Genomic DNA, 20,713 nt, shown 5'->3' with positions numbered 1-20,713 from the left:
CGTTTTGGGGAATGGGTCGCTCCTTGTGGACCACTGCGATGAGACGCAAACAAATCCATCAGTCTGCCCAAGTCTTTGATAAGGAAGATCATTTGTTATACCAAGACATCACCACTTAGCCCGCAGTTTTCCTACAGTATAAATTTAAACCTGAAACTGACACTTACACCCACACACATACATTTCTTCCCTAACAATTACAAGACAGGACCTTTACACCCTCAACACACAGTTAATTCACATAGGTGCTTCACACAGATTCATCAGAGGCAAGAATTAATCAGCATGTTTGCGTAAGTGTCAGACTTGCAAATGAAGGTTGTCAAAATAGGGTATGAGGCATGTTACCGCAGCGGTTTACTAAAGAGAGCAGACAGATAATAGAGGAAAGAGACCGAAAAGAAAAAGACACTGTGAGGAGCAACGGCGAAGAGAGATGAAATCTGTAGGAGCAGAAATACAGTTGCCAATTTCCTGTCGCCGACAGGCAGCGGTGTTGACAATGCCGGTTGACAGCCAGCTTCCCCTGGCCGCCACACATTCATTCTGTATTGTAAATAAACAGTTTAAGGGGAAATGTCAGCCGAGAGACGGAAGGAGCAGCTTCGGTTATAATACCTATTTCCCTCCTTCCTACCAATGCAGCGGCCCAGTTGCCAGCCGAGTGACAGACGTGGCGAGTAATGAGGATGGCACGCACAACCTGCTCTGCTGGTGCTGACAGTAACAGCAGCTGACGCCGCGGTGTTTAAAGGTCCCTGAAGTCTTTAGGTTTAAACCTGATGCTTACACTATTTACTGTACGACGACATGCGAAGTAGATCGCGCTTTGACCTCCAAATGCGACTGATCATAAGGGGAGATGGCAGGAACATGGAGACGAGTGTGTGTGTGTGTGTGTGTGTGTCGGGGGGGGGGGGGGGGGGGGGGTAAACTGATGTGGACATGTTTTTGGTTTAAATGGTGCAGTCATGGGGATAATAAGGAGACTTGGATGCCTACAGCCAGACTCAGCTAGATGATAGTGGGAGACAGCTCCGGGAGGGTTCATGACTGTGGCTGTGCAGCTAAAATTGGTGGTCATTACGACCCAGAAAAAGAAGAAAAAAAAAAAAAAAAGACGGGGGGGGGGGGAAGAGTACCTCTGTGACTAAGCCAAACCACATCTCTGCTGAATATGAATAGTTTGCTTCGAGTCAAATTTTAGAAAATGGGGAGCAGAAGGACATTTTACTAATGGCATACTGCTCCACATATAAATATTTTTATTGGCTTTAATATCTTACATGGTCTCCAGGATTAGGCAGAATAAAACTTTCATCACGATCCAATCAAACATGTCACCAGAGCCCAGAGAGAGAAAGAGCAAGAACATGCAGAGATGGAGGGAGACAGGTTTGCTTGCTGATTTCCCTTCCTGGAGGCCAGCCAGGCAGGTAGGCGCCACACTTTAGACCCCTAATTTTCATGCAAAGGTAGTCTGCATTGCTTAACGGCTTGCGGCGCTTTTTTGCATCAAGCATTAAACCTGCAGTGGGCTCTGTCAGCCCGTTCCTCATAACCTGTTGTAAAGTCAGACTGCACACTCAGAAAATCAAGAACACAGAGCCATCGTCTTCAGCTAAAGTGTAAATTTGATGTCTTTACCTTAAGAGTATAATAATTTGTTTTCTATTTAAAGGTTATGTGGTGTAAATCATCCTACGTTCTACTGAAACAGACAAGCAGAGGGGAGGACTGGACGCAGGACAAGTCAAACCTGGTGTCTCGGTATCAGACAAGGTGGGCAACACAGTGATTGTGGCGTTTCCACATTCAGGCATTTCTAATGTAACCAGCTTTTTTCAAATTCAGTTGCGATTCAGAAAGCATCAGGTGACAGGATTGGGGGGAACCAGCTGCCACTGTGGCAAACACACACACACACACACACACTCACAGGTTTGCTGTGCTGCTTACAAGATAGCTACAATCTTTACCTCAGAGAATAGGACAGAGACAGAATCAAGTGCAGCCCATTCACATATACTGTTTATAGCCTAACAAACCTTCATTTGCAGCTAGCAGACTTCTACTGAATAATTCAACTAAAAAAATAAAAATAAAAAAAAAGTGAAAGAAAAATCTTCTCTTCCTGCAAATAGCTTGAAGGCACCCAGGTGTTTTTTATAGATAAATACTGCATGCTGTCACAGGGGGGTCTGATGTGTTCAAACTAGACTTCATGGGCAGAACTAACTTTCTTTCTTTTCTTTTGCCTTCAAGCTGCAAGAGTCGTAGCACCGCAACACAGCGGCATCTTTCTCGCACGGATTCCTTTAAATTGGGCGAGAATTTAAAGCCTGTCTGGTCTGATCGATAGCCGAAATCCTAATCAGCATCAGCATCGTGAGAACAGACAGAAACCTTCTGCTTTTCATAGATAAATATCAGCTACTGTCAAATGGGAATACGTTGTTTACAGACTCTGGCTGGGAAACAGAAGAAAGCTAATGCTCAAACCTACCTCAGTGAAAACTATTCTGAGGCTGAACAGTCCCAAAGCTGATGTTCTTCGTGGAATAAATGAATTAGAGCAGGGTTATCTCAATATATATGCGTTTACATTCAACATTTGCATAAATATCACAAAACTCTGTTTCTCTTGAAAACATCTAGAGCAGTGGACACAGATGTAAGGTGCTGCATGGGGTGGGTTTAAAACTCAAGACAAACTATGATATACATGTTCACTCACACATAACTAATAACCACACATGGGAAATGAGTCTGAATTTGAAAAAAACATGTCTGTTATATGCTTGGCAGTTGCCACTTTAATATTAGCAGAGACGCATACATGTGCTGATTTTTCAGGTCAGGTGAGCCCTGCACTCTTTGTGACCATGATTAACAGAAAAAGCATAACTGTTTTACCATTGTGACTGATGTATTTCATACTGGGTTAAAGGGACTTATCGGGGATGTCGAGGCTTCCCTCATATCATAAGTTAAAACCCACAGTGGGAGAAGTGTAAGTAGAGTCAGATCTGCCTGTTTCGTACAGTAACACCAGTCAAACATCAGACCGAAACGATATGTTCACAGTTTAGATCACAATGCAGCAGCTGTTTTAAACTGAGTAACATTTCAGCTTATAAAGGCAAATATAAGCACACAGTTTACATTATACAGAACTGTGAAAAAAAACCTTGAACTATCCCTCATTTCTTCACACTTTCTTCTGAGAGCCTGAGTTGCAATTTTTTTTAAAGTGGTCCTGAGCAATTGTTCTCCAGGCTTTCTGAAGGTCTTTCAGACCTTTTCCTTTGGACATTTGCTGCTTTTTCACTCATTTTCATTCCAATGAAATGATTGGTGAACCAGTGCTGTAGGGCTGCTCAATTAATCGAATTTTAATCGAAATTACGATCTGGGCTTTCAACGATCATTAAAAAGGACTGAGCCGATTATTAGCACCTCCCTCGTGCTTTACTCTCGCGCTGCTCCGTGTGGCAAATCGAGCGCACCTCTCTGCGTTTCGAACAGGCATCACAACAATTAAGAGGAGCTAACAGAGGGAAGCTCGGAAAGCTAAGCAGAAGTTATTTGGAGAGGAGAGTGACTGCCGTTGGTTGAAAAGAGAGGTAAAAAAAACCCTTCAGTGGTGTGGAAACATTATGGGTTCGTGGAGTCAGACGTGGATCAAGTAGACATAGTGTGTAAACTTTGCTACGGTGTCGTAGCTGCACCACAGAGCAACACTGCAAAGTTCACTAAACATAGATATTTACATTTTTCATTTATTTTTTATATTGCAAACATTTGCACTGTTATCAGTATTTGCACACTATTTTATACTATTTTTTGACAATCTTTAAAGCCATTATTCAATACATTGTTATTGTTAAATAAATATCGTCAAATAATCGAGATCTCAATTTCAGTGAAAATAATCATGATTATCATTTTTGCCATAATCGAGCAGCCCTACAATGCTGTGTCCTCACATAACTGTGCAGAATCCTTATTTCTGACAGCCTTTCACAAAACATATTTCTTTGTCTCCCAAAGAATCCCAAAGTAGCTGAAAACATTGAATATGGAGCCTCTCAGCATGTTGTGCACGTCCCTAAAAAACTCAGAAAACTGAAAAAGTGAAAAAGAAAAGGAAAAAGTGATACAACAGTGGGTGTCTACAACCATCTGTAAAACACAGTGGAGGCTCTGTCATGGTTTGGGGTTACGTTTCAGACAGTGGTGTTGAGAATCTTGTCAAAACAGAAAAGCACAGTGCACCATGAAATAGAATTAGCCAGCAGGGGGCGACTCTTGTGGGTACAATAAGAAAGTCTATGGGAAGACTTTCAAGAGCCCTTTTTTTATTACCTCAATAAGCACTTTATTGCAGAGTCGATCGTCTCAAACACTACTTTCAAACCCTACTAAATACAAAATGAGGTTCATTTTGTGGCTTATGGTTCCCAATAGTCAAAAAGGACAATAAAGCAGGGTATTAGTATTCAGTGTCCCTCAGTTGCCTAGTCGGATCCACCCCTTGTTCTTCACATCTGCTTCAAAGATGCCAAAATGGCAGACGTCTCACATCAACTTAGACCAAAACAGTCTAGACGGATCACTTACATCTTAACGAAGTCATTTAGTTTGTATTCTTTCCTCAACAAATACGTACAGAGAAAATTACCAAATGAAGTATGAAGCAAGCTGTATTGTTGAAATGCTGTTCAGTGCATGAAATCACAGCGTGTGGTTCTCAATAACATGCTGTTATCTGTAACCTGGGAAAGACATTTTGAACACTTTGAAATACGTGCAGCCTTTGAACAGGCTGGAGTGACATCCCAGATGCGATGGGATAGCACTCCCAGGACCGATACTGTATAATCTGGTCAGACCATAAGAGGCTAAGCGGAGCTAAATCTCATGCAGTTCGGCATCTGTGAGTTCACATTATGTCCCCAAACATTCGCAGATAATTGGCAGTCAGACTGGTTGATGCTGCTATCTTGTTTTTCCTGTCCATATGGCTGTACATCCACTGGGAACCTCTCATCGCTGCTGTGGCTTCCTTTTTTTCCCTCTTTTGGCTGTTGTGCTTTCGCTCAGTTAAGTTAAAAGTAATTTAGTGTTTAGCGAAAGGCGATGCACTTCAGAGTTTCATTACGAAGGAACAGCAGGAAGGACGCTCTGTGCTTTCCCTAAACACCTGTTGAAAAATCTCTGAATCCTTGAAAAATGACAAAGACTGCCCGGTAAAACTTTACCGTGTGAAAAACTGTCAAGCCTACCTCTTCATTTTTATAAAATATTACACCACTAACACAATCATTTAGTAACCTTGCAACATTTTTAAAGAACTGTAAATGTTTCTTTGTTGTGCTCTAACCCCTACCTGGCATGGCGTGGACCAAGTCGCCGCACAGCACCATGAATCTCGGCCTGGGTCTGAGTTGGTTAATGGCCTCCACGGCCTGCTTAGTGAGCTCCACTTCCTCAGCCCATTCTTCCCCCCCGCCGTCACAGTCGCCGTCCCTCCAGGCCTTCATAAGCCCAAGCTGGGGGTCTGCAGCTTGGATGAAGAAAAATGGTCCAGTCCATTTGTGCTCTGCGTCTAAAACGAAAACAGAATAAAGCTTCTTTTAGCTAAAAGACAATGCAGGTTAGACAGCTTTTAGGAGTGCCACTCTTTTGTCTTCCACTCAGGACACACTGCACAGCATGCCAAAACATGTAAGTTTGATGCTAACAACTCATGGGAATCAACTGCAAAAATACTATTTCATGCCTCTTAAACTGTTACCTCATGTATTATTTGCTGACTCAACTAAGAAATACAGAGCAAATTATGTGCTTTTGTGTTATGTCTGTTTTAAAAAAAAAAAAAAAAATCTACTAACAGATCTTTGCGAAGTTGTCTGATTCATCCTTTGAGAATAGATGCTTTTTTTTAAATAACTGAGGATTCACAGAACAAATAAACAGAAAAACATTCCTGTGAAATTGGTCGAGACCAAGAACTGGACTGAAAATGAGTGAAAAAGCTGCCAACATCCAAAGAAAAACTTTGAAAGACCTTCATAAAGTCTGAAGAACTACTGCTCAATGACAACTTAAAAAAGAAATACAGGTAAGTCTGGCTCCTTGGAAGTAAATAAGTGAGGGGTGGTTTGAGATGCTTGCACAGCACTGTACATATATATATATATATATATATATATATATATATATATATATATATATATATATATATATATATATATATATATATAAAAATTGTTGATAAGCTGAGCTCTCTGGTGAATCCCCCTCCAAAAAAGAAAAAAAAGAATCAATTAGTGCAGCAAAGCAAATGACTAATCTCAAAAAATAACAGTGTTTTCACTATAGTACTGAAGCCCAGCAGCACACCAGGCCTAAATCACTCTCCCGCTGGGGCCACAGCACTAGGGATTTTTTAAGATACAAAACCTACACTGTCAGGTTAGCTATTGTGTATTGTAAGACTACTGTTTCACATAGAAATATAATAAGAAATAGAACTAACTAAAGAATCAGAAAATTTTAATGACTGAACAGCTGCAACTGATCAGCTAAAATCCATCTATTTTGTCCGTTAACTACAGTTTACAAGGTCGGATTATTCATTGCGGCATATGAACGAGGTTATAGTTCAGATGTTAAAAACTGTGAACCCCTTGTGTTCTCTCTCCTGGGACTCACTGTGTGCCCAGAGCTCTGTTATTCAGTTTGTAACACACAGTTAGAGCACTAGTGAGTGCAAATCACTACAAAAATCAAGTGCAGTCCTTTAGATTTCTGTGTATCCTCCACTTTGTTGCTTGAGTTCCATTAACCAAATACATTTGAGGCAGTAAACAGTGTGTGCACGAGGTGGTTTCAAAAAGCCATCTTGAAACCACCAGCTAGTGAACAAATTACCTCTTCTAATTGCAACACTCAAAAAACAAATTAAGGGAACGCTGTATCATGACAGCATAACACGAATTCAGCTTAACTTCATGGATATCAATCTGTCCTGTTAGTAAGCACAAACTTTTGTGAATCCATTTTATCTGCTTGACAACAGGACCTGAAACCAACTGAGGACCTCTGAGATGGCATGCATTGGTAGTGACAAGCACACCAAGTAAACAGTGGTTGAATACTGCAGTACAATCAAAAGCATTGTTTGCATATGAACATGTGATACTGTTGCATTTAAGCGGTTGCTTCAAAGATGGTCCTCAAGGTTTTGCCCACTTGCTGTCAGTCGCCATCTTCAAAGCCACATGGGTTTGTGAAAAACCACAATAAAATGACAACAAAACTGAGTCAGTCTGCAATACCCCTGAAGCTTAACTGAATCTAATTTTTCTTTTTGAGTAGTCTGTATCTGCAAACAATGACCTGCACTGTCTTGAACTAAATATCCATCTATCTGAACAGCCTACACTGGTTTACCTGGAAGCTTCAGCTGTTGCAAAATGAGAAGACAAGCTGATAAATAAAAAACAAAACAAAAGTTTACATTTTTAATTGAATCCCCCCCCCCCCCACTAATTTTTATATATATATATATATATATATATATATATATGCATGCACTAGAGCTGGGCGATATAAGATTTTTTTCATATCACGATGTTTTTTTCATTTCAGGCGATAACGATATCTATCACGATATAAGCCAAATAACTATATTTGTAAGATTTAAATGTGCCGTTGCTCACAAGTAAAATGTGAAATAATCAGCAGCTTGTTTTTAAATATTTATTTCCCATAATAAGTTCAACAGGGTAGATGTACTTAAGGAACATGAGACTTTTTCAGATAAATAAAGGCAAATATTGCAAACTACACAAAAGGCAGCCGCTAAAGCGTTTAAGTTTCAAAATAGAACAAATGAAACAGACTAAATTGTCAATTCCACTTAGAAACAAAATATTAATTCTAAAAATAAATCTTAGTTTGTTTTACAGAAGAACAGACAAAACTGACTAACTTTTGTCAATATCAAATAAACTGAGAACTGAAAGGAAATTCTCAATCTCTCCTTGTTGTATAGCTTAGCTTTTCAAACAGTTTTAACAGTTACTTTAGTCTGACAAAAGCCGAATGATGAATTAGCGCTTCCAGTCAGAGACTGAGGCTACGTCCACATGTACACGGGTATTTTTGAAAACGAAGATTTTCCGTTTTCGTTTTAAAAAATAATCCCGTCCACACATAAAGGGAGAAATGAAGTGAAAACGCTGCTATGAACATGCCAAAGCAGCAGGTGGCGCTAGATTCCTAACCGTGCAGAAATGTTGGCCAATCAGAAGTCTAGAAGCCTCGGTGGGAAAAAGTAAACAAAGCTGGGGCATAGAAGCAGAACAGAGTCGTATGTGTGGAGGGACAGTAACTGTGTGTATATGTAAGCATTTAAACACTGCAGAGAGTAGAATTAACAGTAACAGTATTGTAGAAATTCATTTCACCGAAACAATAACGTGGCGCACAGTGTGACGTCAAAAAATGCGCACACCTTTGACGCTGCGTTTTCTCCGTTTTTCTCGTCCACACGTAAATGCAAAAACGGAGTTTTCAAAAATATCCACCCTGGCCGGAGTTTTTAAAAATCTTCGTTTTCAGTGACCAAAAACGCCGTTTACGTGTGGACGAAAGGTGCAAACGCATAGAAAAATCTGCGTTTTCAAAAATACCCGGGTACGTGTGGACGTAGCGCATGCACCAGTTTATTGTATTTCCAGACTTGCTTTCGGCACAATTTACAGTGCACGCTACTCTGTTTTTTGTCAGACTTGAAATAGCCAAAATACCTTCACACTACGGAACTTCTGTTGCTCTTCCGTTCGACAATCTCTCCGGCATTGGAACCATCATCTGTTTTCTCTTCGGTAACCTTCGGTCACGCTCGGTTGATTTCTCTAGTCGGCACACTCATTTCCTCCATTACCCGGGCGGTACGGTGGCTGGCTGCTTCCCAAACAAATACACATGTGCGGCTTGGCACTTGTGCTGTACGTAACAAGTCACGTGACGTGACGCTGCGGCTGTGATTGGTTCGGCTCTGCGCTACTTAATTTGGATTGGCTGTTCTTTTTTTTTTTCTTTTTTTTTTTAAGAGGACAAGAGCGGCGAGGTCTATCGCGATAGTTTAATTTTTCTATCGAGAAAAAGTTATATCGCGATACATATCGTTATCGTTCTATCGCCCAGCTCTAATATGCACTCAAATCGTTTTGCTATCTCCTGGGTATCAACTACTGGTTACATCTACAGTAAACATTGGTGTTTCTATACCAATAAACTACATGATGCTTTAAAAAAAATAAAAAATAAAAAAATGTAATGAGCAGAAACATTAAAGCTTCATGAATTAGGTGTGACCACAGCATTACTCATTTATCAGTGGAAGGCCTGCTGTGAAAACCTCATCATATTCATTCTTGGAATTGGCACAACACTTGATTAGTTAAAACCGACGTGGATCAGGATGTAGGACTGGGAATTAAACCTCGTCGGCGGGGAAGAGACGTACGTGCTCTCTCCCTGTGAGTAACCAATGCTAAATAATTAACAGCGAGATACACGTTAGAGGATGAATGGCAAAGAACAAGTGTTTTACATAATCCTGATATTACGCAACAGAAGGGCCCTACAATCTAGTCACTCTCAAATATTCATTTACAAGGCAAACAGTGCCCACCTTTCCATGAAAAGAGACAAGCAGACACTCAGTGAGGCTTGGCTGATGGTAATGACAAGGCGTGACATGAAGGACGCCCGCCAAAGTAATATGGAAACGGAGGCTCGCCATTTCCCCCGAAACAGACAGATACTAAGAGCAGGTGTAAACAACAGCTTTCTACTCCACTCGCCGAGTTTCCGGAGGACGTGGAAGCAGTACCACTGTAGTTATGCACTGCTCTGTCATCGTGGAGAGCCCGCATCTGCATTCTGCACAAATCCCCTCACTCTCACTCAGCGGGGGCTTGTAACTGTTCAGCATCCTGTGTTTAACATGCTCTCCATGTATCACTCTCCCAAATGAGTCGGCGATAATTCTGTCCTCCAGAGAAACTCGAGCGAAGATAAGAAAAGAAAGAGCAACAAAAAAGAAAAACAAAAACTGCCTTGCTCCTGGGAGGAAAACTCGTAAAATCTCAACAATGACGAACTCGGTGTAATTGACATTTATGACACATTTTGCTTTTATGATTATCATCATCATCAACTCGATTATTTTAGAATGCCTCGATCCAAACAAGCCCAGCCTTGATCTCAGCTTATACTACACAGCGAGTGCTGTTGATGAATTTTGAATTCAACCTGAGGCTGGCCATATTAATGTAACAAAATTTAGAAGCACCTAATATATCTTTTCCAGACTTTCAGCAATATATAGAACGCAATGTGAAAGTCTTAAGCAATCCCTAACGTCTTCATATTTTGCTCCCAATGAGCCAGACTTTTCTGGGTTTTTTTAAAAAGTGGTCTTGAGCAACCGTTTGAGACTTTCAGCATTCAAAGTTGTGCTTTGGACAACTACAATACTACCATAGGCTGTTAGCTGGAATAGGCTGTAGGCTAAGTGGAATAACTTGAAGAGAATGGCTCGAGAGAGGCACCAGCAGTTTGTTGCAAAAACCAAAAACCTATTAGCCAAAAACTTGGTATATGTTGGCATGGTGTGCAGTGTGCCCATACAAAACTTTGAGGAAACTGGAAAAAGGCCAAAAGTAGCAGACATTAAAAAAAAAGACTATCTACAGCAGGGGTTTCAAACTCCAGTCCTCGAAGGCCGGTGTCCTGAAACTTTTCCATGTGTCCCTGCTGCAACACACCTGAATAAAATTAGCAAGTCATTAGCAAGACTCCATAGCACCTGACTGCATGCTGAGGTGGCAATTCAGCCATTTGATTCATGTTACAGCAGCTCATGAGTGAATGAACATGGTGCCTGATCTACAGCATGAACAGTATCCAAAAGAAACAAATCCAAGAATCCAAAAGAGCAAAAATCCAACAAAGATCTGACATGGGACCTAGCCCTTCAGTTCATCCATCTACTTCACTGAAGCCTCATCAGAAATAGTCTCTATTCAATGATGTTTGTCAAGAAGCCATTCCTAAGGAAGGGTGAGGTATGCCAAATTATACAAGAACTAGACTGAAAGTCTCTTACAACAGGTCTCGTGGAGTGATGAATCCAAGTTTGGTTCAAATCACCATCAACATGTACAGAGTTGGTAGGGAGAGACATAAAGCAGTGAGCATCATGGTTTGGGAATGCATTTCAGCCAGAGGTGTTTGTTTCTTGTCAAAACTGATGAATTATGAGTGCAGAAAAGCACCATCAGATTTCAATCCACCATGCAATACCATCTGGAAAGTGTCAGACTTCCAACAGCTTCATTTTTGAGCATGAGGATGATCTCAAACACACTGCCAAATATGGACTTTTAAGCTTGTTAGAATTGTACAAACTGTTTTCCTTATATACCATTTTCCCATGGATGTTTGCAGATGTTCCTTGCATAAAGATAAAGAAATGTGTGTGTCTCAAGACTTTTGCATAGTACCATTGCTTAAAAGCTGGGGGAAGGGAGCTAAGGCTTGTTTCAGACAGAGAGCAGTGAGGGGCTGCCACTGTTTGATAAATAAGCATCATTTCGAACTGTGACTCATGCAAACAGTTCACAAATAAAAATATGGAAATGAGCATAAAAGTCCTCCTTAAGTTTGGTGGAAAAAGCCTAATTTTATCTTAGCGGGCTGTGACAGTCTGTCAGCATTTTTACTTCTTGAGAGGATAAAGACTAAAGCTGCATTTTAAAGTGTAACTTGACCCCCAGCTCTGAGCCAAACACCACCCATTGCACAGTTTTGAAAAATCCTCAAAAGTTTGCAAGAGCAGGGAGAGGAGCTGTGGATGTGTGAGGCCGGGGGTACTCAGGGGCCACAGAAAAATGGAGAGTGACATAAAACAGCACATACTTTCTAATGATTTTTCCTCTCCTGAATCTCCCCCATACTAAATCTAAAGGGGATATTTAGTGTGGTGAAGGACCACGGTGTGGAATTAAATTGTGCCATTAGATCCAGCCCCTGTAATGCCCAAAGTCAGAGCTCACTCACTCTGGCTCTCTCTTCCTCTCAGGTATCAATAGAGTGATCTAACATCTCTAAATAAATAAAACCACTAAGTAGAAGGTTAGTAAAATGTGGAAGCCCCCTATTGATGATGATTTTATATTTGCATATGCAAAATGAAAGTACTTTCACTAAATTCCACTTAAGACCAGTGTATGGAGAAGGTGTGCCAGCCAATCCGGATTAGAGTGCATTGCTAGGTTACCATGTTTAAATAAGTTTGACAGAAATGTCAATATTGACACCGGCACTGAAATGTTTCAGTTGTTGGTACTTCTACCCGCTACCTCATTTCCCAAGGGGTCACCACAGTGAATAGATCTGCATGACTTGGCACAGATTTGTTTTACACAGGATGCCCTTCCTGACAAAACCCTCCCATTTATCCTGCACCACCCTCTCAGACTGTGTTTGCAATTCCTCCTGGTGTCAGACTGGGGATCTTCTGCATGCAAGGTGAATGTGTTAACCAGTACACCGTGGAGCCACCCACTGAAATGCTTCAGGTACACTTTTATAGCTGTGAACTAACCTCCTAAAACCAAAAACTTTCACATCTTTGAACTCATTGTTTGACAGAAAAGTTTTTAATTTTGCACCAGCTTTAAATATGCTTTGATGTGAATTTTGCTTCCTGAAAATATCAACTTTGGATGGGATATTCTTGGCAAAGGAAAAAGGCAAGTTCAATATGCAAACATATGTCCCTTAAAATGCTGGTCCTGCCCCTGAGTACTGAATAACTAACAGATACAAAAGATTTAACTGACCTCATTAAAATAAATAAATAAACCTTTTTATTAGATTCAGGACACTTCATAGTGAAAATGTTTTTACTCTGTGAAGCCAGGTATGTGTCTATTTGAATGGCATATTTTAAAAGAAAAGAAACTGGCAGTGCTCTCACACCCAGAGATAAGCAGCAGCCTTCTTGCAAAGTCAAACACCAATCGCGCTGATTTCGGCCACTGCGTGGACTCCACATAACAAAACTTATGACCATTTCAGATTAAAGTGAATGGGCTGCAAATAATAAAATACTGAAGATCTCAATTTTTGTCCCCCAGTTTCCTCATACTAGCCTGCTTCCAGCAGGGGGTGCTAAATAAAGTAAAACAAACAGGAGGGGCAGCAGCTCATAAACACATAGCTGTGGGCGCTGTGATCATGTTTTCAATATTTGAATATCTTAACGGCAGGACTACTTTGCCACTTAAGAGTAAACCATCTAAATCTAATACACCCCTCAGTTTCTTCCGAGGCACAGAAAACACTTTCGACTGAAAGAAGTCTGCCTAAACCTTCCAGGACAGGGCTTGATTTAGCTATAAATGAATGACTAATTAGAGACTGCAGCCGAAGTCAAGCATGGGTTTTATTTGTAAGTTGTGCATGAATGAATACTCAGCTCTGTAGCTCTTCTGCACCAGAGTTAGAAACAAATGCAAATCGAAATAGCCGCAACCCCTGTGTTTATGGATTGCCCCGATTTGATTCTTTGCAAGAACAAGATTGCCACGCTCCCTACTTTTAATTTTGTAAACACGAGCTAGCTAGCTAGCTAGCCACTCTGTCTTCCTGTGGTTGACAGTGTCAGCTTGTTGGTTAAAAGAAAGCTACGCAAACCTAAGTGACAGCTTTCCCTCTGTCAGAATATTAACCTGTCGCCACCAACAACCTGTGTCACCGGTGCTGCCAAGTTAGCTCACAGAAGTTGGCTAGCCGGCAGAGCTAAAGAAGCTAAAGGCAGTCAGTTACCTTCAGTGAGTCCGCTGAATGTCCGGTGTTTTGCCTTGAGAAAGATATTCTCACTCTCAGCCATAACACCCGCTTGGTTAAACCGTCTCCAGAGCAAACCGGCAGGTCCGAGTGGGATGGTTATGTAGCTGTTATGCTTCTCCTCAGCTGTTCCTGCGGCTAGCTAAACCCGAGACTCTCGGCGATCGACTAAACAGCCTTTTTGTGAGTGTGTATGTGATCGTCACTGCAGCGGCCCCCAGTGTGACTACCAGTTAAGGCAAGTACAAGCGAAAAAAAAGTCAGTTTAACAGGTTTTCCCGCAAACTTTTAAACCAGATACAACCTTCATGCTTACTGTTTAACTAGTTTCAACGACAAGAAAGAGAATTATGCTATCGTTTTAGCCACAACTCATCGTTTATAAATCAGAAAACAAAAGGGGGAAAAATCGATCAAGTCATCAAACATTCGCATCTTCTTCCGATAAACCTTTACAAAGCAAACATCTGCATCGTCCACACCATTACGTGTTTTAGCTGTGTGTGAGAATGGCAAAATAAGAAACCACACGAAAGAAGAACCTTGGACAGAGGATAGAGTCTTTCAGAACCACGGAGAGAGCCACGTCCACCCGTCCTCCTCACCGCGCTGATTGTCTGCATACTTTAACACTAGCTGAATAAGGGCAAATCAAAGGTTTTTTTTCTTGCTTGCCAGACAGTTTGAATACATCGAAGGTCCTTTAGAAATCGGTTTTTTAACCAGAGAATGAATCATCAGAGGTGACAGAGGGGCTTGCATGTGGAAATATATTCGATTTTTATGATTTTTCATTGCACCTAACCTTTAATGAAGGCAGTTTTCACTTGAAACAGCATCTGTTTGAGATGAAAAAGAATTGCATTTGAAGAATTTACATAATCTAGTAGGAAACAAGTAATGGATGGATATTTTTTATTTTCATGTCTGGGTATCGGCTTTATCCATCTCCTGTGTCAGTAATTGGTAAAGTTAATAATTCGTTCATCCATTAATTAGTCATATTCATTCATTCATTCATTCATTCATTCAAATATATTGGAGTATCTAACTCATTATTCAGCCACCTTCCCCAATCAAACTTAAACCCCCAAACCTTCATCTAACAGCAGTATCTTCTGCACATAGACATAAACAAAAAACTTCCCAAAATGATCCCACAGCCCCACACACATGATCCACGAATCCAAGCAAAGCAAACACTACATTTGCATCCACTGATGCCATGTTCTCCTCCTGCCCTGCCCTGTCCGGTCGGGTCCATACACATCTAAATGAGAACATATGTTTAAAATAATATATAAAAGATAGATAGATAGATAGATAGATAGATAGATAGATAGATAGATAGATAGATAGATAGATAGATAGATAGATAGATAGAAGAAAATTACTTTGTGTTGCGCTTTGAGCGCCACAAAGAAAAGACTGGGAAACTCACTCTACAAGAGTCCGGGTGGATTAATATCCGTACAAGCCAAAACATTCATAACTTTATTTTTGTTTTGTGTTGTTTTTTGTTTGTTTGGTTGGTTGGTTGTTTTTTTTTTTTTGGAGGGGGGGGGGGGGGGTGTCTCTATTTTTTGGTAAATTATTGAATTTTCCCTTTTCCCGAAACAAATTCTCAGATTTCTCTTGTTTCGCCTGGTTTATTGATACAAATTGTGAGGATTGTGCTCCGAGGCAGACAGATACGTACATTTTTCTTTTTAAAAAAATTTCATTTTATATTTTTCTGTTCCGAGCACCTTTGGCAAAAACCACAAGAGTGAGACATTTGCCTGTGGTGGAATATCACTCGTTACGGGGTTGTGTCTCTTGGTTATGGTCTTGATGGGCCAGATTGCTGTCTCCTATAGATGTCCCCTGGGATCTATAGGTGTTGTGTGGTTTTTTGTTTTTGTTGTTTCAAAATGTATCACCTGTTCTTAGAAGCTCTGCCAGCCGCTGCCTATTGTAACACATTAAGCTACTTGTGATTTCAGGATTTCTCCAACAATGGCAACCTACGACTGGAAGTATTAAAAAAAATGGGGCTCCCACGACTTTCCTCGCAGAGCGTAATAGTGATGTGCATAGACGCTTTTATCATAATATTTCACAATAAAGGCTCTCTCTCTCTCTCCCTCGGAGTCAGCCCTTGCAATCTCCCTCCCTCCCCCTGTTTTCCTCCTCCTCTCCGTTTGTGTGTGTGTGTGTGTGTGTGTGTGTGTGTGTGTGTGTGTGTGTGTGTGTGTGTGTGTGCGCACCAGGCTCTCCCACCCTCGGCTCTTCTATTCGCTCACTGCGCTCTCATCCTCGGTGCAGCTTGTGTCTCTGCCTACTCCCGTGCGTAAGTGCGCACAGACAGAGGAGTGAAGTGATGCACTCCCGAAAACGCAAAATCTGAGCCTGATAAAAAAGACAAAAACCTTTTGGGAAAGGCGTCTAAATGCGCACTCGCTGGAGAGGAGTTCAGTTAAGTCAAGTTTAATCCACATAGGGTTTTTTGTTTTGTTTGTGCTTTTTATTCCGCGCGTTTGTTTGTGGATAAAGATACGCGAGCAAAGATGTTCATCAGCGCGGATATTTCTGGACTTTTCGGCATATCATGACCGTGCGCCCTGTCCCCTCTCTTCAGGTCTTTTCGTTTCCGCGCGAAGTTGAACGGAGGAGAGAGCACAATGAGAGGGAAACACTTTCTCCCCTGCTTCTTGTTGCTCAAACTTATGGCTCTCGTGTGCAAGGCTGGCGGGATTCCAGGAGCGCTCGGGGGATTCGTAATGATCGCCACCTCGAACGGCTCCACGCCGGAGGAGAGCGTGTCCGAGCAGACCCCGCACACGGAGGAAAGGTGTCGGGGTTACTACGACGTGATGGGCCAGTATGACCCGCCGTTCATCTGCAAAACGGGCGTGTATTTGTACTGCTGCGGTACCTGTGGCTTCCGCTTCTGCTGCTCCATCAAGGAGTCGCGGCTCGACCAGGAAACCTGTACAAATTATGACACCCCGATGTGGATGAAGAGCGGGCAGACACCCTACAAGAAAACGAACAAGCCTCACGACAGCACCAAAGACAAGACGAACTTAATAGTTTACGTCATTTGTGGAGTAGTGGCGATTATGGCTCTTGTGGGGATTTTCACCAAGCTGGGGCTGGAAAAGGCGCACCGACCCCAGAGAGAGAATATGTATAGGTGGGTCTCTTTCTTTCTTGGTTTCTCTCTCTCTCTCTCTCTTCTACCTGTGTGTGTCTATCTCCCGCTTCCTCCCTCCCTCCCTCTCTGCCCGATTCTCTCGGTGCGCTTGTTTACAAAGAGACTTGCAGTAGTAGCCTACGCGCGCAATGATCTGGAGCGCGCAACGTGTGGACGTGTGCTTGTCGTCTTAACAGAGCACACCACCACCACCACCACACACACACACAACACACATAAATTTATGAAATTAAATTAAAGAAAAAACTCAAACCCTTGACCTCTTCATTAGGGTGGGGGTCTCCTTGTCTCCCTTTAGTGGAAAGACTTACTGCAAAGTTGACCACCTTTGTCTTATGACAAACCCCTTTCTTCCCGATAAGAGTGCTCTTCTACAGGTTTGGGTCACTGAGTATCAAAATGATGTGTCTTAGGTTGTGATCTAGTCATAGAAAAGTCTAACTAAGTGTCGAGAAGCCAGACCAATGTTGTCCACAAATTAGAGGTTAGCTCATTTTGGTCTAGAGCAAAGACTTGGAGAGCGAAGAGCAAGCCAAGGCCAACATGCAAAAAGAACATCGAAGCTATTTTGGCTTCACGTGGTGGCCTTGGCATCACATTCAGTCTAAATTTTCCTTTAATTTGACACCTATCCGTGCCATAAAACATCATAGATGAACTTGTGCATGTTACACTTCACACACGTGGTTTCCGGGCAACAAGAGCAATGTATCGCATCTTCTGTTATTAAGAGTCTTTATGAACAGGAACTGATACCGCATATTCCTTCCACTCCAGTCTATCCATCTGTTGTGGCACAGCGTAACATTATGAGCTGCTCTCCTCTCATGTGAGGGGCGGAGGGGTGTCTTTCAGTAGAGTAAGGTGGCATTGCACTCCATTGTGTATCACTCTTGACTGGAGATCATTTGCTTGTTTTTACACCTTCATAGTGTTGCAATTCAGTAGGTGTGAGTGAATGTGCAATAATTACAGTAAAAATAAATAAATAAAAGGGAACAACTGAAAGGAAATCTTTTCCACTCATCGTGGAAACTAATTTTTCTGGTCAGCTGCACCTCATAATGTGAGGTGCAGCTGAAACGACAGTGTGCACCGGTACAGTCGAACTGAATAATTAAATTAGCCATGTCATGCACAGTTCCTCATGTCTGCACGCCTCATCCATCTCTCTGTCTGACAGGGTCGTCGCCAATGTGCTGCAGGGCGGGTGTCCAGGTGAGCAGTATCGCGGGGAAGAGGCCCTAGGGATGCATTCGCAGCACTATGTCGCCAGGGCCACAAACATCCGTGAGTTTTTTTTCTTTTTTTCTTCTGGCAGTTCTGGACAGCTCATTATTGGTTGTTGTGAACTGTGTGTATAAGTTAAAGCAGCATATGGAGGCGTGGGTGGAGTGCGTATGCGTGTCAGCAAATGCATTTTTTTTTTTTTTTTTTTAAAAAGCTGCTTATTTAAAGCGAGATTGAGTGGATGCCGGTTGGTGTCAGAGAGCCTCTGCGAAGTCATTCGGAGTGATGGAAGGATGTGAGAGTTTGGGATCAAGTGAGTCGTCGCAGCCTTGAAAGCAGCCTCGTATCTGGCCGATGGTGCAGAGTCGGAAAATCCATTTTTAAAAAAAAGAAAAAAGAAAAAGACACGACCATAAACGTTGAGAGAAAACGCACATCCCTGCAGGGCTTGTTCTGTGTTTTTTTTGTTTTTGTTTCAAATGACAGCACTGGCTTTTGTTTTATCTCACACTGGCCAGATATCCATCCATTTCATAACAGCCTAGAAAGAGAATACCTCCCTGTCTTTTCAGCCGTTATTCACCGTTTTATTTTGGTTCATGCCCACATGATATAATGAGAGAAAGAGGCAAGTGGGAGTGTGTGTGTAAGAGGAAGTAGTGGTGGTGGTTGTCTGTTTACATATGTGTGTGTGTGTGTGTGTGTGTAGGGAGGGTATAATACAAAGCGTATGAATGCCATCTATTTCTTCTGTGTCCCGTGGGCTGCTACAGTATCAAGCTTATTTGCTTTTAGAACATCGAAGACCAAAGAGATGAATGTGCACAAAACCCGCACATTCGTACATAAATGCATGCAGGGCAGAGAGTACAGTAGATGACATATAACACATACAGGGACAGCACACAGCATTTGGGCTCACTTAAAAATTGCGTCACCTTTTTATGCCAAAACAAAGTAACAAATCTAGTCTGGTATTCAGCACAGAGACACAGAGTGACACAGAGTTCCCTCTGCCTCATTCTTATTATCTAGTTATACGCGAATGGCACCTTGTAGCATTATAACTGACTGGAAGCTGAAATCCTCACACATCCAGAAGCCTTGCCTTTTTGTGCATTTGCGTGCATCTCCATACTTTTGTGAGTCCAGAAAGACAATTTATTCCATCAAATTTGACATTTACACTTGATTTCTAAAGTTTTTACAAAAGTAAAAAAAGAGCCTCCTCTAGCAGCCTAAACCTGTTGCAGCAGGACTAAGAGAGGGTGCAGAGTCAATCGAGTCAGCCGTAACTAGAAGCTTTATCAAAAAAGACAGTAGTTTCAAGTCCAATCTTAAAAGTGGAGAGGGTGTCTAGTTCCCGAACCCAAGCTGGGAGCTGGTTCCACAACTCCCAGTTTGGGTTCTGGAAGCTGGTCCCACATAAGAGAGGCCTGCCTCCCGTTCTACTTTCTAATACTCTAAGTAAACCAGCACACTGAGAGAGAGGAGATCTATTGGGGTGATGCGGTACTATGAGTTGTTTAAGATAAAAGGGTGCTTGATTATTATTGAACACAGAGACAGCAGTATCCATACATTCCTAATTCACTCCTTTCTCTTTACATCTTTAAACGCGTGACACGTCACAGTTACAAATGACTGCTAATGAATCAGGACGTCCGCATCAAAGGCAGCGGTCAGGGGGTGCGAATGCCTGCATCTGTTTGGGAGAATGAGATAAATGCGCAATCCTGCAACGACAGGGTGACATAACCCCACTCAGCGTGAAGCGCTACACCCACAGATGCCATCAACATCGTGATGAGAACACATCTCATAGAAAAATGTGTGGAGAAAGAATTAAAAAAAAAAGAAGGTTGCATTGATTTCTTTATTTAAAAAGAAAAGGGTCGTTTTTCGGGGGAGGGAGGTGGGAGTCCTAAAAGGGCTTCCATGAAAAGAGATGAATAACACTTTCAGTAGGTGTCAGGGTCCACTGGAGTCCTTTTTTTTCTCCCTGTCCACACTGTGGGAGAGAAGAGATAGCTGGGTGGCCTATCACCTAAGTGGCCAGGAGGACACGGCTGTGAAATAGCGATTATTATTTGCAATGTGGAACCCGCTCCCCTTAACCTTCTAATCCTCTGGCTTGTGGGTAATCATGTGGAATGTTATTAACCTCCACGATCTGCCAGGACCCCCCCCCCCCCCCCCTACACACGACAACCACCTGATTGGTTTACGGACCCCTCCCTCAAACTTCCATAAGCATTGCAGTCGATTTATTAGGGTTGCAGGAATGGAGGTGAATTAGGTATGGATTTACTCAACGTGTTATTCTTATTTAAATGATTAACAGAA

General features: G+C 41.9%; 2 protein-coding genes across 2 annotated transcripts in view; one reads left to right on the top strand and one right to left on the bottom strand.

Annotated features, from left to right (window-relative positions):
* The window catches only part of cpped1 (calcineurin-like phosphoesterase domain containing 1), a 58,037-nt gene extending 43,910 nt beyond the window's left edge, over positions 1–14,127 (bottom strand). The window contains exons 1-2 of the mRNA XM_085415892.1: positions 13,918–14,127; positions 5,393–5,611 (exon numbers count right to left, since the gene is read on the bottom strand). Coding sequence (XP_085272018.1) covers positions 5,393–5,611; positions 13,918–13,981 — 283 coding nt within the window. The 5' untranslated portion in view covers positions 13,982–14,127. The remainder of the gene's footprint in view (positions 1–5,392; positions 5,612–13,917) is intronic.
* Positions 14,128–16,246: 2,119 nt separating this feature from the next.
* shisa9a (shisa family member 9a) overlaps positions 16,247–20,713 on the top strand; it is a 57,433-nt gene continuing 52,966 nt past the window's right edge. The window contains exons 1-2 of the mRNA XM_085415885.1: positions 16,247–17,116; positions 18,321–18,427. Of these exons, the coding sequence (XP_085272011.1) occupies positions 16,602–17,116; positions 18,321–18,427 (622 nt within the window). The 5' untranslated portion in view covers positions 16,247–16,601. The remainder of the gene's footprint in view (positions 17,117–18,320; positions 18,428–20,713) is intronic.

This window comes from Rhamphochromis longiceps, linkage group LG8 (genome assembly GCF_057381845.1).
Source record: "Rhamphochromis longiceps isolate RC_006_pf linkage group LG8, R_longiceps_female_GT1.1, whole genome shotgun sequence".
NCBI classification, from domain to species: domain Eukaryota; kingdom Metazoa; phylum Chordata; class Actinopteri; order Cichliformes; family Cichlidae; genus Rhamphochromis; species Rhamphochromis longiceps.
The sequence above is the reverse complement of the archived record's forward strand: the minus strand, read 5'-3'. Positions and strand labels throughout refer to the sequence as shown.